The sequence below is a fragment of the Balaenoptera musculus genome, chromosome 13 (assembly GCF_009873245.2).
Source record: "Balaenoptera musculus isolate JJ_BM4_2016_0621 chromosome 13, mBalMus1.pri.v3, whole genome shotgun sequence".
In the NCBI taxonomy this organism is placed as follows: Eukaryota; Metazoa; Chordata; class Mammalia; order Artiodactyla; family Balaenopteridae; genus Balaenoptera; species Balaenoptera musculus.
Genome location: NC_045797.1, coordinates 50,969,504 through 50,986,936, shown reverse-complemented (window position 1 = coordinate 50,986,936; position 17,433 = coordinate 50,969,504). Strand labels below are relative to the sequence as shown.

At 38.0% G+C, this 17,433-nt stretch overlaps 1 protein-coding gene and 1 non-coding gene across 3 annotated transcripts in view; both read left to right on the top strand.

Annotated features, from left to right (window-relative positions):
• Nucleotides 1-17,433, top strand: part of MSH2 (mutS homolog 2) — a 73,677-nt gene that overhangs the window by 34,213 nt on the left and 22,031 nt on the right. For both annotated transcript variants that reach the window (XM_036874000.1, XM_036873999.1), the window contains exon 8: nt 11,534-11,643. In XM_036874000.1, coding sequence (XP_036729895.1) covers nt 11,534-11,643 — 110 coding nt within the window. The remainder of the gene's footprint in view (nt 1-11,533; nt 11,644-17,433) is intronic.
• LOC118906547 lies at nt 8,624-8,731 on the top strand. Its single transcript, XR_005022528.1, has one exon. It is a non-coding gene; the product is annotated as a U6 spliceosomal RNA (small nuclear RNA).

Genomic DNA, 17,433 nt, shown 5'->3' with positions numbered 1-17,433 from the left:
CTGACCAACCGATTACAGATGAGGTCCCAATGACCCCCCTTCTCGGGTTTAATCAATTTGCTAAAACAGCTCACTGAACTCAGGGAAACACTTACTTACACTTAACAGTTTATTGATACAGGACGCAGATGAACAGCCAGATGAAGAGATAGGGCAAGTCTCGGGGGGTTCCTGAGCACAGGAGCTTCTGTCCTATAGAGTTGAGTTGCGTCACCCTTCTGGTGGATGTGTTTCCTCTCCTGAAAGCTTTCTGAACCGAACATGCCCCCCGCCACCACTACTGGGGTTTTAGGAAGCTTCCTCACGTAGGCATGATCAATTATTAACTCCATTTCCAGCCCCTTGCCCCTCTCTGGATGACAGGGGTCGGGGGGGGGTGTAGAGCTAAAAATTCCAAGCTCCTAAGCATGGCTTGGTCTTTCTGGTGACCAGCCCATACTCAAGAGCTCCTCTCGGGTCACCTTATTAGAACAAGAGTTGCTCCTAGTGCTCTTGTCACTTAGGAAATTACAAGGGTTTTAGGAACTCCGTGTCAGGAACCAGGAGCAGAGACCAGTACATTTTCTGTTATCTCACAGAGACTAGCGTGGTGTAAAATGATACTCATAACTAATCAGTGGAATCAGAAGAGAAAGTCAGCATAGGAAAGAAAATTACTGTTTTGTCAAAATGACAATAGTAAAAAAGGAAAATGAGGTATATTGTCAGAGAAAGTATTACCTGCAAATGAAGGAACGGAAACAGGTGGCTGTGCTCAACAAAAGGGATGACGTGACCCAAGAATCTGAAAAGGAAGAGAGGGCAGGGGCCATGAGGGAGGATAAGAGGCCAAAACTATAGGGCGGCTGTTGGTGGTGGAGGAATAACGGAGATGCCCTTGTGCTAAAGGTTGTTATTCAGAGCGATTGAATTATTTTATCTTTTACCATGATTGACTGCACTTCAACTGTTGGCTTCTTTGCTAATTTGGTAGTGTTTTGGCTCCAGCCTCATGTTTGTGTGAATACTGTAAACTTTCATTAGCAGCATCTTGCTAGCCTTTTTTCCACTTATGTGAAATTTTTTTTTAAAGTTTTATTCACTTTTTAAAAAAAATTAATTAATTAATTAATTAATTTTTGGCTGTGTTGGGTCTTCGTTTCTGTGCGAGGGCTTTCTCTAGTTGTGGCAAGCGGGGGCCACTCTTCATCGCGGTGTGTGGGCCTCTCACTATCGTGGCCTCTCTTGTTGCGGAGCACAGGCTCCAGACGCGCAGGCTCAGTAGTTGTGGCTCACGGGCCTAGTTGCTCCGCGGCATGTGGGATCTTCCCAGACCAGGGCTCGAACCCGTGTCCTCTGCATTAGCAGGCAGATTCTCAACCACTGCACCACCAGGGAAGCCCCTTACGTGAATTTTTAAATCCATTTCATAAATATATTTAAAGGGTCAGATAAAGTTTAATTGTACTTCATAAAACTTCTAGGTTGGAGTTAATAATACAAGGAAATTACGTTAAATTAGTCAAGAGAACATGGGCATAGAATAAATTTTTAAATCTTTGTTAATTGAAACTCATGTCTTTTTATTACCATTTACCAAAATACTTACTAGAACAAGGATGTTAATACTAACTTGATAATTAATTTAGACTTTAGGTTGGTTTTTCCCGTCGTATTCTATTTGGAAAGTCTGATTCAGCAGATTTGTGACTAGTGGTAGGCCTTGGACCTGAGTTAGTGTCGGGAGGACACGTGTAGGGAGGCACCTCATATCTGTTACCCAGAACTCTCCTATAGTTCATTTTGATTTTAGTGTCACTTGCTCATTTAACTTGATTAGAAAATCTTAGTGTCTTTTTCTTAATTATTTTGCCAGCCGTTTCCAGTTACTTCTCAGTTACATTAAATAAAATGTAAATGATTTGAGAGAGAAGACGTTTACCAGTGAGTATCAATAATTTAGGTGCAATTACAGCCAATTTACCCAGCAGCCTCAACTTTGCCAGACACAGATCTGGGAAAGTCTTCTCGTGGTGGGAAGTTGGGGGCCTGTGGTGTGGTTGGTGTCTGCCTGTGGTGAGTAAGACCAGGCACTGCAAGCTCGTGCCTGAAGGGGCCCGTCAGATTACAGATAATGAGGCAGAATGGTGGGCTGATATTCTGATGAGCTAAGGAAGTCATGGTCTGACTAAAGTGGACCGCTGCTGGTCGGACTACCTGATTATCACCGAATGGGAATTCTGACTGAGGATTTCTCATATGGGCCCATGTTTCAAAGTCTACTCTGAATTCCTCTCTCTAAACTCTGCTTTTGGTGTTCTCTCTCTCAGTAAATGGCCCCATTATCTACCCAGTGGTCTAAGCCTTGGGAATCAGCCTTAACTGTTGCCTCTCCCTCTTTGCATTCACTCAGTCACCAAGTCCTATTGGTATCGCATCATATATATTCTTCACCTCGGACACCTTTCCATCCCGCCGCCAGCACCCTAGTCCAGGCTATAGCATTTCTTACCTGAACTACTGTCAGCCTCCTAATGCTTTTACTATCTCTTGTCTTGGCTCTTTCTAATCCTTTCTCTTTGCTTCAGCCAACTGTCTTTCTCAATATGTAAATATATTTATAAATAAAAATATAAGTGTGTTGTTAACCCTTCAGGGGTTTTTCACTGCCTTTATATATTCACTGCCCTTACATTTCACTGCCTTATATTTTTGTGTGATTACTTGTCTAATGTCTGTTTCCCTTACATGCCATAAGGGCAGAGACAAGACTGTTTTGGGGTTTGACAGGCCCCTCATAAATTGTTGCCTCTGCCTATCTCTCTGTTTATCCTTTCCCTCCTAGGACTCATTGCCAGTGTTTCTCAGACTTTTTTGACCATGTCTCACAGTAAGATATACATTTTCATTTGACTTAGTGCATACCCATGGGAGTGTCTATGCAGTGTTAAAAAACAAAATTCAACTGAGTGGATTTTAAAGATCTTACTGGCTTTAATGAACAATTCATGAATTGGGCAGCATCCCATCCAGGAGATAGAAAGGAGCTCTCTAGAGCTGTACAAAATGAAAGACATTCATAGGCAGAAGGGAGCTGAAACAAGGAAGTTATAAAAAGCGGGTTGGTTATTGTAAGGTTACTTTCCTTTAGGGGATTGTAGGGGTCTATCAGGTGTATTACCTAACTGGTGCTGATCAGGTGATTCCTGATTGGCTGGTTTAAGATTCCATTTCTGGGAGAGCCGAAACTGTAATTAAGGTAAGCCTCGATTTGGTGACATGGGGCTTAGCATAAGCGACTCCATTTGGGGCCTGTTGTCTTGTTTTTAACAACATGTATACACGGTCTATATAAAAACTGAAATAATTATATAATTAATTATATAAACTGAAATAATATGTAAAATTGAACCAACAATACAGTGTACTTTGACATTTTTCAATTTTTTCACTGAAAAATGCTAAGATTTATTAAATTAATTTTATGATGGAGAAAAGTCTGCAGTTTGAAAAAACAAACTGTATTTGTTTTTTGCATCTGTTCAAGTGAACTTGAACATCCTCTGGATCTCACATATACTGCACACTCATTGGCCTTTGTATGTGCTGTTCCTTTAGAGTCAGACATTTATCCCTTCCTGTCTCACCTGGCTTTGTTGTCTTCATCTTTAGATTTTCACCTTCAAAGTCATTTCTTTGGGTAGGCCTACCTTGTTCCTGCATTTGAGTACACTCCTGTCCTGGTTATGTGTTTCCAAAGCACCCTGTATTTCCCTGTCATTATACTTGCCATCCTTCTTTGTAATTAGTTTAATGACTGTGTCATCTCTCCCCGACACCTGAGTGTACGGTATGTCCCCAAGGAACAAGTATTCCAGCCCAACTTCTGACATGTAATAGGCCTTCAGAAACTTCTTTTGGGAGAATGACAAAACACCACTTAGTGTAGGAGAGAGAATGTGTCAGAAAGGAAACTGAAAAGCAGTAAAAGAATGGGAAAGTACTTAATGATGAATGATGGTGCTAGGAGTTCAAGATGCTTTGTCTTACCATTGTTATTTAAGAGGTCCTGAAAGCTTACGGTGTTCTTTATTTTACTTTAGTGTCTATACTAATAAAGGTATGTTAGCAAAAATTGATTAATTCATTGCTTACATCATAACAAAGGACTGGTATCCAGAGGTTGTTAGAGAAGATAAGGAAGAAGCAGAAACAGCGAGAAGGTTTAGCAAACACTTGGGAGTACTCACTGTGTTCCTGACACTGCTAGCTGCTGAGGCTGTGATAGGACCCCAAAACAGTCTCTGCCCTTATAGCATGTGAGAGAAACAGACATTAGACAAATAATCACACAAAAATATAATTTTGATAGATGTCATAAAAGGAGAGTTCTGAAGTGGTATATCAAGAAAGTGCAACATTTTATTTTGGGGCAGTGCACATGCCAAGGTGGTTTTCATTGCTGTTTTTGCCACTTGACAAGTAGCCGTGCGGCTTGCGGGCTCCTAGTTCCCTGACCAGGGATTGAACCCGGGCCCCAGCAGTGAAAGCGCTGAGTCCTAACCACTGGACTGCCAGAGAATTCCCCTGAAAATTAACCTTTCTAAATTAACTAAGGATAGTTTCCATAGTATTTCTCAGTCTATGATTAAGTGGCATGAACATAGGCAAGATGGAGAAAACAAGTCCCAAAACTGGTGTTAATACACCAGTTAAGGCTTAGATTTAGAAGCTGGCCTGGGCATCATTCCAGGAGTATATTTAATGAACCACTTACTCTTTTTTTTTGTTTTTTTAGTATTTAAATATTTATTTATTTATTTATTTTTGACTGCATCGGGTCTTAGTGGCTGCACGCGGAGTCTTCGTTGCAGCATGTGGGATATTTCATTGCGGTGCGTGGGCTTCTCTCTAGTTGTGGCATGCAGGCTCAGTAGTTGCGGCGCATGAGCTCGGTAGTTGTGGCTCACATGCTCGGTTACCCCACGGCATGTGGGATCCTAGTTCCCTGACCAGGGATCGAACCTGCATCCCCTGCATTGCAAGGCGGATTCTTAACCACTGGACCACCAGGGAAGTCCCTGAACCACTTACTCTTGATAGACTCATGGGCTTTCAGTTTATCCTGAAATTTGTTATCATTTTTATCATAGTAAATGATGATGAAATGTTTGATAGTGATTAGATTATGCTTTGGGTTGTTACAGTAGTGTAAGTACTTATGCTTATTGACCTAAACGTTGCAGCAGTTTCTGAGGCACATAGCAGCATTCTTTTAAAATTTTTCCTTGTGATGAGAATTCTAAGGATTTACTTACTCTCTTAACAGTTTTCATACGTATCATACAGCAGTGTTAACTATAGTCGTCATGCTGTACATTATATCCTTAGTGCTTATTTATCTTGTAACTAGAAGTTTGTAGCTTTTGACCACCTTCCTCCAATCCCCCTCCCCTCCCAGCCACAAATCTGATCCCTTTAACTATGAGTTGTTTTTGTTGTTGTTGTTGTTTTAAGATTTCACGTATAAGTGAGATCATAAAGTATTTGTCTTTCTGGACTTCCCTGGTGGTGCAGTGGTTAAGAATCCGCCTGCCAGTGCAGGGGACACGGGTTTGAGCCCTGGTCCAGGAAGATCCCACATGCCGTGGAGCAACTAAGCCCAAGCACCACAACTACTGAGCCTGTGCTCTAGGGCCCGCAAGCCACGACTACTGAGCCTGGGGCCACAACCACTGAAGCCCGCACGCCTAGAGCCCATGCTCTGCAACAAGAGAAGCCACCGCAATGAGAAGCCCGCACACCACAACAAAGAGTAGCCCCTGCTCACCGCAACTAGAGAAAGCCCGCGTGCAGCAATGAAGACCCAACGTAGCCAAAATTAAATAAATAAATAAATTTATTTAAAAAAACAAAGTGTTTGTCTTTCTCTGACTTATTTCACTTAGCATAATGCCCTCCAGGTCCATTCATGTTGTTGTAAATGGTGGTATTTCCTTTTTTTTTTAATGGCTGAATAATATTCCATTTTGTGTGTGTGTGTGTGTCTTTGTGTGTGTGCGCGCACGCCACATTTTCTTTATCCCTTTATCCATCGATGGATACTTAGGTTGTTTCCATATCTTGGCTATTGTAAATAATGCTGCTATGAACATGGGAGGTGCAGATACCTTTTCAAATTAGTGTTTTGGGTTTCTTTGGTTATATTCCCAGGAGTGGAATTTCTGGATCATATGGCAGTTCTATTTTTAATTTTTTGAGGCTCCTCCATACACAGTTTTCCATAGTGGCTGTACCAGTTTACAGTCCCACCAGGAGTGCTCAGGTATTCCCTTTTCTCTACATCCTCACGAGCATTTGTTCTCTTGTCTTTTTGATGATGACCATTCTAACAGGCATGAAGTGTTATCTCATTGTGGTTTTGATTTGCATTTCCCTAATGTTGAGCATCTCTTCATGTACCTGTTGGCCATTCATATATCTTCTTTAGAAAAATGTCTGTTCATGTCTTTTGTCCATTTTTAAATTGGATTAATTGGGGGTTTTTTGCGATTGAGTTGTGTTGTTAGTTTTTTATCTGTTTTGGATATTAGTGCCTTATCAGATAAATGTTTTGCAAATATTTTCTCCCCTTCCACAGGTTGGCTTTTCACTTTGTTGATTGTTTCTTTTGATGTGCAGAAGCTTTTTGGTTTGATGTAGTCCCACTCGTTTATTTTTAATTTTATTACTTGTGCTTTGGGTATTATATCCAAAAAATTATTGCCAAGACCCATGTCAAGGAGCTTCTCCCCCATGTTTTCATTTTTCTAAAAAATTATTTATTTATTTATTTGGCTGTGTTGGGTCTTAGTTGTGTCACGCAGCATCTTCGTTGTGGCATGTGGGATCTTTCATTGCGGTGTGTGGGTTCTTTGTTGCAGCACGCGGGCTCTAGAGCGCACAGGCTTAGTTGCCCTGCGGCCTGTGGGATCTTATTTCCCCCACCAGGGATCGAACCCATGTCGCCTGCATTGGAAGATGGATTCTTAACTACTGGACCACCAGCCAAGTCCCTCCCCCATGTTTTCAGGTCTTAACAAATTTAAGTATTTAATCCATTTCAAGTTAATTTTTTGTAGGTGGTGCAAGATAAGGGTCTAGTTTCATTCTTTTACATGTGAATATCCAATCTTCCCAGCACTGTTTATTGAAGAAGATTGTCTTTTCTCCATTGCGTATTCAGCAGCATTCTCAAAAATGAAATCTTCAGCGAGTTATAAATGAATCTTTAGGGGCTGACAATGAATCTGGAGTTCTTAGAGAAATTACTGAATTTGATTGCTTAGATATTCCACATTTTGATGCATTTAAGGAGTTAACAGGGACTTCCCTGGCGGTCCAGTGGTTAAGACTCTGTGCTTCCACTGCAGGGGACGCAGGTTTGATCCGTGGTCAGGGAGCTAAGATCCTGCATGCCGGGGCCAAAAAATAAAAATTATTAAAAAAAAAAAGAAGAAGAAGAAGAAGCTAACAGTTATTTCCCAATGTGATCTTTTGTATTTTTCCTCGGTGAGTGTTGCGTGTATCAGAACTAATGACCAGTGATTGGTTGCTTCATTAGTCCCTTGCTCCCTTCATAAAGTCATTCATTCAGCATAGAGTTATCCATTGCCTACTTTGTGCCAGGCATTGTTCTGGGAACTACAATGGTAGATATGACAGAGAAGGTCCTTCTTCTTATGGAGGTTCAGTAATAGTGGAAGGGGAGAGAGAGATAAATAAATGAGCAAGAATTTCAAAGAGTAGTAAGTACAACAAAGAAAGCATAATATTTTGATGTGACAGAGTGACTTGGCTGGGCCAGGAAGATGCTGGATATTGTGGTCAAGGATGGCCTCTCTATGGAATTGCTGTCTCAGGTGAATCTCAAATGATGACAAAGAGCTCACTGTTAAGATCTAGGGGAGGCTAGTGGGGCCAGCTAGTATAAGTGCCTACAGCTTGACTTGTTGAAGGAGTGAAGGGAAGCTAGGGTTGTCAAGCATAGAGATAGAGAATAAGGGCGCTTGTTAGGAGGTGAGGCCAGAGAGGTGAGGCCTATCCAAGGTTCTTAACATTTTTCGTGCTGTGGACCCTTTTGGCTTCCAATAACGTCTATGAACCACTTGTCAGAATAGCGTTTTTAAATGCGTAAAATAAAACACATGGAGTTAAATAGGAAGCCAATTATATTGAAATACACTTATCAAAATATAAAAGAAATTCTTGAGAAATAAGTCCTTTTTATTAATGCATTAAATAACATGATCTGAGTGAAGTTCGAACTTCTTTAATTTTGAACTAATGAGTTTAAATGTTAAAGTTATCTCCAAAAACTATAATATGATATGAAAATATATCTGGAATTTTAATTGATGACAAAGACACAAGTACTGATGATACTACTGTGGTTTATTACTTACATTAACAGTGGAAGAAAATGCTTGATTCCAGTTAGAGGTTAGAGAAAATGAAGATGGGATTTACTTCTCTTCTTTGTTTATGTACTACCTTGAATTCAAGGATCTATGGACCTTTGTTTAAGACCCTGGGATAGATCATGTAAGGCTTTTTAGGTTGTGGTAACTAGTGGAAGATGGAGTTTATCAAAACCCAGTGGGTGGTGCTCGCTTTGGCAGCACATAACACTAAAATTGGAACGATACAGAGAAGATTAACATGGCCCCTGCGCAAGGATGACTCACAAATTCTTGAAGGGTTCCATATTTTTAGGTAATAGTATTATTAAGATTTTATTTTAGTTTCTGTACTTCTGTAATTAAAAACAATCGTACTGAAAAGTATGTTATTTTGTTACTAGAAATAAACCAAAAATGATTAAAAAAAAAAAAACCCAATGGTGCCCATCAATTGATGAATGAATGAATAAAATGTGGCATATCTATACAATGGAATATTGTTCCTCAGTCAAAAGTAAGGAAGTACTGATGCATGATACAACATGGATGAACCTTGAAAACATTATGCTAAGTGAAAAAAAGCCGTCACAATATAGTGTGATCCATTTATATGAAAAGACCAGAATAGGTAAATTTATAGATTCAGAAGGTGGATTAGTGATTGCCTAGGCTTGGAGGAGTGGCAGGAGGTTGGAAGGAAATTGTAAGTTACTGCTAATGGGTACAGGATTCCTTGTTTCTTTTGAGGGCAGTGACAGAGTTTGAAAATTGATTGTGGCGAGGGTTGCACAAATCTGTGAATATACTAAAAACCATTGAATCGTACACTTTAAAATGGAGAATTGTTTGGTATATGAATTATATCTCAGTAGAGCTGTTATTTTTAATTAAAACCATAACCAATTGGGGGAAAAAAAAACCCAGTTGGAAATTGCCAACTGGGGCTCAGTACAAATTACAAGTAGGGGAAGGAATTCAAGATGCTAGTGAAGGCTTGCAGGATATGGAACAAGTGAGCAGAGGAAGGGACTTTTTTTTTTTTTAAAGATTGCACAATTTTATTAATTAATTAATTTATCTTTGGCTTTGTTGGGTCTTCATTTCTGTGCAAGGGCTTTCTCTAGTTGCGGCGAGCGGGGGCCACTCTTCATCCGCGCGGGCCTCTCACTATCGTGGCCTCTCTTGTTGGGACACAGGCTCCAGACGCGCAGGCTCAGTAGTTGTGGCTCAGGGGCCCATTTGCTCCGCGGCATGTGGGATCTTCCCAGATCAGGGCTCGAACCCGTGTCCCCTGCATTGGCAGGCAGATTCTCAACCACTGCGCCACCAGGGAAGCCCAGAGGAAGGGACTTTAACTCTGAGAAGAGCTGCAGCAAGGTGGGCCTTTGTGTGTGAGGGGCTAGAGGACATGTTCTGAAGTTTATACAGGTACTTCTGTAATAATACTACTTGTGTTTTCTTGGAAAACCTTACCTTCTTCAAAGTCATGTGCTAGAAAACAGAACTTACAGAAAAAAATAGAGATAAGGTAGACCTCAAAATATATGAAAAATTTTAAGTGATTAATAACAAAAGCATTAACAACCTTTAATAAGAACAATAGCTTGCGTAAATCTCCATTGCATTTGTAGCCAGCATCAAGTGACTCTTTGCATCTTTAAAGTCTGGGGCTCATTTCCTCCTTTGAGATGCCCTTTGAGGGCATTTGCTTCAAATGTCACTTTCAACAAAGTTAGAAATCTGAACCAGGGTATATAGAATTCAGTTAAATAAAATATTTCTTTTTAAACAGTGGCAGATGTTTTTGTACTTTTCATCTGTACTCAGCCTTTCCACATATCTTAACGTAGTGGAAAGTATAATGGTCATTAAGCCAGCTACTCTGAGGTCTTTGTATGTTGCTAAGCTTACTCTTAATTGTGTGAAAGCTTTCCCTTGACCTCTTCAAAACATTAATGGGCTGGGGGAAAAATCATTTGTGAACCAGTGCCACCACCATGTTTTGCTGCCTTCATTCCCCTTTTTACCAATACCATATGAGCTAATTCAGAATAAAGAACCAGGCATTGTAGCACAACAGACATTATGTGGGCAAAGTGTTGTTTATAGACTGTCTAAATAATGTTTCACACATATGTACTATTTTCTAAATATGTCTCGATGCTGTTGTGATTAATGATAAAATATGAATTCTCACAGTAGTTTTACTGACTGCCATCATAACGTTTTCATCATTTTCTCAATCAAGAGCTATCAATACGTCTGGAAAATGTTGGGAATTATTGCTTTGGAGTGAAATGCAGTATGCTAGAGATCACTTGCAGCATTCTCCTAAGGGAATTTATTGGAGATCAGAAGAAAATCCTTGTATTATAACCAGTAATAATGCGTGGTAACTATTGCTGAGCTTCTATTGTGTCAACTACTGTATATATACTAAGTATGGTTGTCTTATTTATTCATCTTCTAGGTAGCTGTTATTATTACTCCCGTTGTAATAGACAAGGAAAAGGAGGCTCCAGATCACAGAGCCAGTAGATACCAGAGCAGGGCTTGGCTTCCAGGTCTCTCTACTCATGCCTTTCACACTATAGACTCTGTTGCTTCACTTACTTCTCCTCACATAATTCCCCAGCGTGTGCTCTTAAACAGCATCAAGCGAAGTTCCATTTACTTGTGGCTTGATTTAACCTCTGTTAATTGGAACACTGTATTATTAATGGAAATTAGGGATTTATAAGGTAAGTTAGATATTTTATTTTAATGACTTCAACTTTGCGTTATTAAATCTAAAAAGAAATGCTATTCATTTGGTTGTAATTAATGTCACGTTTCTCCATCTATAGTACCTCTTCTGAAGGAGATTAACAGACATGCAGGGCAGGCAGTGTTTTGTTAGTCGGAAACTTTGAGTGCGAGATCATCTCCCTTACTATATAAGTACTAAACACATTTGAATTAAGATACCTGAGTAAGTAGTAACTTCAGAGATCTGCTACACAGTTTGTGCTTTTGGGATCAAAGGCTGCTCATTATCGCAAATTTTCATGATTTGTAGTTTTGTATTTTTAATATAGGACCTATTTATTTATTTACTTTTTGCTTTCTTTTAGGAAAACATCAGGCATTGTTGTTGGCAGTTTTTGTGACTCCTCTTATTGATCTTCGTTCTGATTTCTCCAAGTTTCAGGAAATGATAGAAACAACTTTAGATATGGATCAGGTATGCAATATACTCTTTAAAACAAGCAGCAGAATAGTTTTGAAAAGCAAAGGCACATCAGAAAACTTTCCAGATTTCTCTTTTTAATATTTAATTTTGGTACTTTTGTAAGGCACCTTTGAGACAGTGGATGTAAGATTAAGTGATGGGAAAAGGTTTCTAAACTTTTTTTTAATAATCATTTCAGTGGACGAAAATTAAGAAAGATTAACAGAGGAAGTGAATATTGGGCATAAGTGGTCTGGTTAAAGGCAATTTCATAAATAAAAGATTTCACATATGCAAGCTGAGTTTTGTTTTAATTCCAAGAAAGAAGGAAAGTTATAGTCACTGGAAAAGGGAAGGGTATAGAGGTAAATATGGAACATAAGAGAAGTCAGCTTCTCTTGTTTTATTTTCCACGTAGGGAAAGTCTTTGGGGGAGAAGGTTAGAGTATGGGTGGAGGAGGTTAGAGTATGGGTGTATCTCCTGAGTAGTTGTATACTAAAAAGTTAACCATGACTCTAAATACTAATATTTTGAAATTTTCTACACTAACTTTCCTGTTAAACATGATCATGCAAGGAATATGTGCTTACATTATTCTTATTAAAGAATAGTTAGATCCTTTGCATTCTTCTTGATAACTGGATTAAGTGGAGTTAACATTTGCCATATATGATGTTGATTTATTTTGTTTTTACTGGATCATTAACTGAGATTTAAAGAAATTAAACCCCGTTTACTCTGTGCTCTTTGGATTTTAGAAGCACGTGTGTGTGTGTAGGTATAAATGCTTCTTTTCTGGTAATTTGTCAGTGATAGGGCAATCTTTTCCATTTACTTGTAGGTAAAGCAGTCAGAAAACTTGCATCGTTCATCCTTTGTTTAGGAAAACTTGTGTTTTGGCTCTTGTTTCCTCTGTAATGTTGCTATTAGTGGAATGATTTTAGGTGCACAACTTTTAGATCATTGGGAGCCCAGAAATCTGTTTTAACAAGCCCACCAGGTGCTTCTGATACATGATTAAGTTTGAGACCCACAATATTAAGGCATGGAGATAGCAACTTAGAAGTTTCTAATAAAGCTGGCCACAAAGGGCAAAATCAACTGCAGCATTTCATCAGAGCTTTGCCTGGCCTCTGGGTTCCTTCAAGTGTGTAAATAGGTATAATGACATGGAAAAGTTCAATTCTTGCTTTCCCACCCCTCTATTTTAGTCAGAGTTTTTGTTAACCATCAAGAGCTACACATTTACTTGCTTTCATTTAAAGGAATGTTTACAAATATCCAACTCTGCCCAATCACAGGTAAGGCCACATCCTCACCTGTTGGGAAGAAGGGAGCAGCAGTATCCAGATGTTTAAACTCTGTGCTCTTTGGATTTTAGAAGCACGTGAATGTGTGTGAGTGTGTGTGTGTGTGTGTCGTCTATGTGTGTGTAGGTATAAATGCTTCTTTTCTGGTAATATTTTGTCAGTGATAGGGCAGTCTTTTTCATTTACTTGTAGGTTAGTGTGCTTGTGGGTAGTTTTCCAGAAAGATATTTAAAATACCGAGATATAAATTTTTAAAGTGTTTTTCTTTATTTGGTGCTTTTCTACTTATAAATGGAACACATAGTATTAGAACAAGTGAAACAAAATGATGGAAAGAAATACAGAGTCAAAAATGGCCGTCCTTGATATTTTTCCTTCCCTCTTTTCAGATGAACAATGTTAACAGCCTGGTGTTCTTTCTTCAACTCCATTGTATTATCCTTATTGTGGGTTAAGAATTTTTACTTTGATCTGAAATACTTGACACATATCTGTTAAAGTAGAATTTGCTGTGACTGTAAAGTAGTAGTCAGTGTTAATTCTTGAATGATGCTATGGGATTAGAGCATTATAAGATTTTATAAATGTCTGGGAAGAGTGGATTGGGAAGGTAAGCAGTGCAATAATTGGTCGGATATAGACTGAAAAAGAAGAGGTCATTTGTCCTAATTTCATTGCTGTCACTTTAGATAGACAAGCCCCAGTTTTTAAATCTGAAAGTAGAATATTAAGTAGTTAACTTTGTAGGGGAAGAAAAACTTTTCTTCTCCTTTCTTAGGTTCATTGTTTGGGGGACTGCTAATTAAACTGACCAAAAAAAAATTAGCAAGAGAACAGACTTTGAGTTCACAGAAAAATGTGACTCAGGGAAGCTGTTAGCATTTGGGAATATTAGGGGAAGGGGAGTGGGAGAAAAGGCACTTGTTGGAAAACAAATGGCTTTTAGGAAAGGTAAATGAGCTCTTTGGAGAAAAGATGGAAGATATGATAGTTTTGACTTCCCTGGTTGTGAAACTCCCTGGGAAAGGACTTAAGGACAATTGAGTTCTTTGGGGAGGCTCTGCTTTTAAGAGAGTTCAGAAACAAAGTCTACTCTCATGCTTTCATCTCAATATAATTTTTATGCCACAGTGACATGTTGTGGACCCCTTCAACATAAGCACTGTGCCAGTAAGATGTGAGTTATGGGTTTGCTTTTTAAAAATTTTCTGAGTAGATTATTTGTGGTTAAACTTAATATCGATTAGGACTCTTTATTTTTGCAGGTAATCTAAACTCTCAATACACCTTGGCTCATGAAATTTTAAGTCTAGAGATATGGTAGGCTTTATTTAGAGTTGCTTTATTCAGCAGCTCTGTGAGGCCATCCAAAGGACCTAATTTCTTGATCTCTTCTATTTTTTTGTGATTTAAATTTTGACCTAAGGCTGGTTCCTCTTTTGGCTCTAGGATGGCTACCTACCAGTAGCAGTTCATGCCATATTCCAAGAAAGAGTCCTGAAGTTTGCCTTGATGGGACTATTTAAGCAATGATTGTGGCCAGAGAAATAGAATGTGATGTTTGGCCTAAGATACAAGGGGTAGGTTATTTCTCTAGTTGGAGATACACAAAGTAAGAGCACTACTGGGAAGGGAGAAGGAGGGAAATAACTGTTGTAAGACCACCAGGAGTGTCTCCTAAGATTCTGTCTTTATTCTCAGTTAGAAACTTTTAAACTTAACTCAGGTTATGAGGTGAATTCAACCCTTCACTGTCATTGTAGATATTTGTAGTGAATTTAGGCATTTCAATTACATGACTCAGAACCACTTTGAGAAAACCTCAAGAGGATATCAGTCGTTTCATGTATGATCTCATATTTTCTACCTGTGCACTTAGGAATTCATGTGATGAGAGGAGCAGTCATTTATATGAGTGGCTGGGTTAATTTTTATTTTTTCCTAGGCTTAGCTTTTTATATAAATGCATTGGGTGTTTTTTGTGGCTGCTTTCCATAAATCTTATAGAAAGGTTTTCCATTTTTGAAGTAGATGTAGAACAAAACTACCCCAAGACAGGGTTCAAAAAAAACAATGATTTTTCACAAAAATGTAAACAATATTTGTTTATTGGGTGGTTCAGTGAGATGTATTAAATTTTAAACCTTTCTATATGTATTTGGACCATTTTATCTTTGAATCTTAGTTTTCACATACACTTATTACTGATATTTCATCTACTATTGGAAAAGTAATGACTTTAGATAAATTTTTATTGAAAATACTGGGACAGAAGAAATTGAAATAGTTTTTAAAAAGCCACAATTGAATAATCCTCATACAACTATATCATTATTGTATAAGTATATGTAAGTTATAAACATACTTTATAACTTTAAATTAACTATAACTTTAAATTAAATATAAATACTTTAAAGTTTTTGTACTTGGAAACGAAAAAGAAATACAAAAAACGGAAGTATTCATATTCTTCCATCTAGAATTAACTGTCAAAATGTTGACATTTTTTCTTATAGTTGTCCTATGAAAACAAAACACTATTTTTGTAAAACTGATACCTATATAAAATAGCATTCATACAATGCAGAAAGGTAGAGAGATGGTAGTTAAAAATATCCTCCACATCTACCACCCAGAAATAACTAACATTTAGTCTTTTCTCAAGTATGGGCAGTATTGAAGGTTTAGAGGACAGATGTTGAAATTTTGTGTTTTAGTCCCTTACAATAAAGTATTGTCCCACTCAAAATCCTAGTAGTGCCTCCATTGAGACACAGCTAATGGTACAGCTAATGGTCTTTTTATGGTTATGTACAGACAGATGCATAGACAGAGAAACGAGCTCATACTATAGAAGTAACTTCTAATTTTAAAAGGATCCAACCTAATGGTTTTCAGTGTAACAGAAAAAAAAAATTATGGGAGGGAATTGTTGAACTTCAAATGAATAATTTTTCACCATAAGAGAGGGAAAATAATCTAAAACATAGGTTAAAGAAACTTACATTAGAAAAAATATGAGGAGATTGGAGATTTCTTTGAAGGACATGTTTCAATTTTGGAGTATTAATTACCTGCTCTGAAAGTTGAGCAGTTAACCACTCTTGTATGTGCTTCTATAGAACTCCCTTCATACCTCTTGGTTTTTAATAGTTATATTTTTACACTGGCCAGGTCTAAAACATGCACAACATGTCTGTAGCCTTAATTCCAATTTCCAGGCTGTTTAATGTTCATGTTTATATGTAAATGGATTCAGTGCTTACCATGTCCTTTTACCATGGCTTCCTCATTCCTAGCTTTAAAATGCTTGATTCCACTTTTATTTGGCTAGATCTGTTTTTCAGGTGTTTTGGGTTTTTAAAAAAGAAATGTTGATGGATATTATAGTCCTTGAATTATTTCATGCTTGATAAGCATATCTGTCTTTCAGCTTTATTCTCGAGCAAATCTTCATTATTGTAGTTACAGCTTTCCTAAACTTTGATTGTGATGCACCACTATCTTCTGACATTCAGTGTTAATGAAATGTCTGTTATCACTTTGATTTACTACCGCCCGTTCCTCCCACCCGCCTCCCCATCCCCGCATTCCAGGTAATCTGCTCTGCCTGGATGCCTGAAGAATTCTTCGTTCCTGTTCCCTTTCCTTCACCCCTTATCTTTCCCCACTTTCACCTTCCCCCTTTCCTCTGTCTGGCCCCCTCTGGGCCTTGACTCCTTTTTCTTTCCTTCTCTCTTCCCACCCCTTTTCCTTCCTTTCCCCTTCTTTCTATCCACATCCTTTCTCCTGTTAATTTCTCCATCCACTTTCCTCCTTTTTGAGGTATTTAAAAGTTTAAAATTTTGATTATAAAATACTTGTCATACTGATATAATCAACATTTATATGCACACTATAAAGTCCTGTTTGCATACATCCCTCCACAGAATTACATGCTATCCTGGAATTGGTGTTTATTATAATTTCATGCATTTCATTAATATTAATATTTTCATATTTCATTAATATGTACTGTTGGTTATTTCTAAACTTTATAAATAATATTGTCTTACAAGTATTTTGATTGAAATTGCATTTAATTTAATGATTAACTTGGGGAGAATCAACATCATTACAACAGTGAGTCTTTTTTAAAATTAATTAATTAGTGAATTTAACATCTTTTTTGGAGTATAATTGCTTTACGATGTTGTGTTAGTTTCTGCTTTATAACAAAGTGGATCAGCTATACGTATACATATATCCCCATATCTCCTCCCTCTCAACATTGAGTCTTTCTATCCATAAATATATTTCTCCTTTTTTCTTTTCTTTCCAGTGATTACATTTTTTGGAGGGGAATTTACATAAAATTAACCAATTTAAAGCATGTTATTCATTGGTATTTAGTACATTTACACTGTTGTGCAACCACTACCAGTTCTAAAATATTTTCATTACCACCGAAAGAAAACCCATACCCATTAGCAGTTACTTACTTTTCCCAAT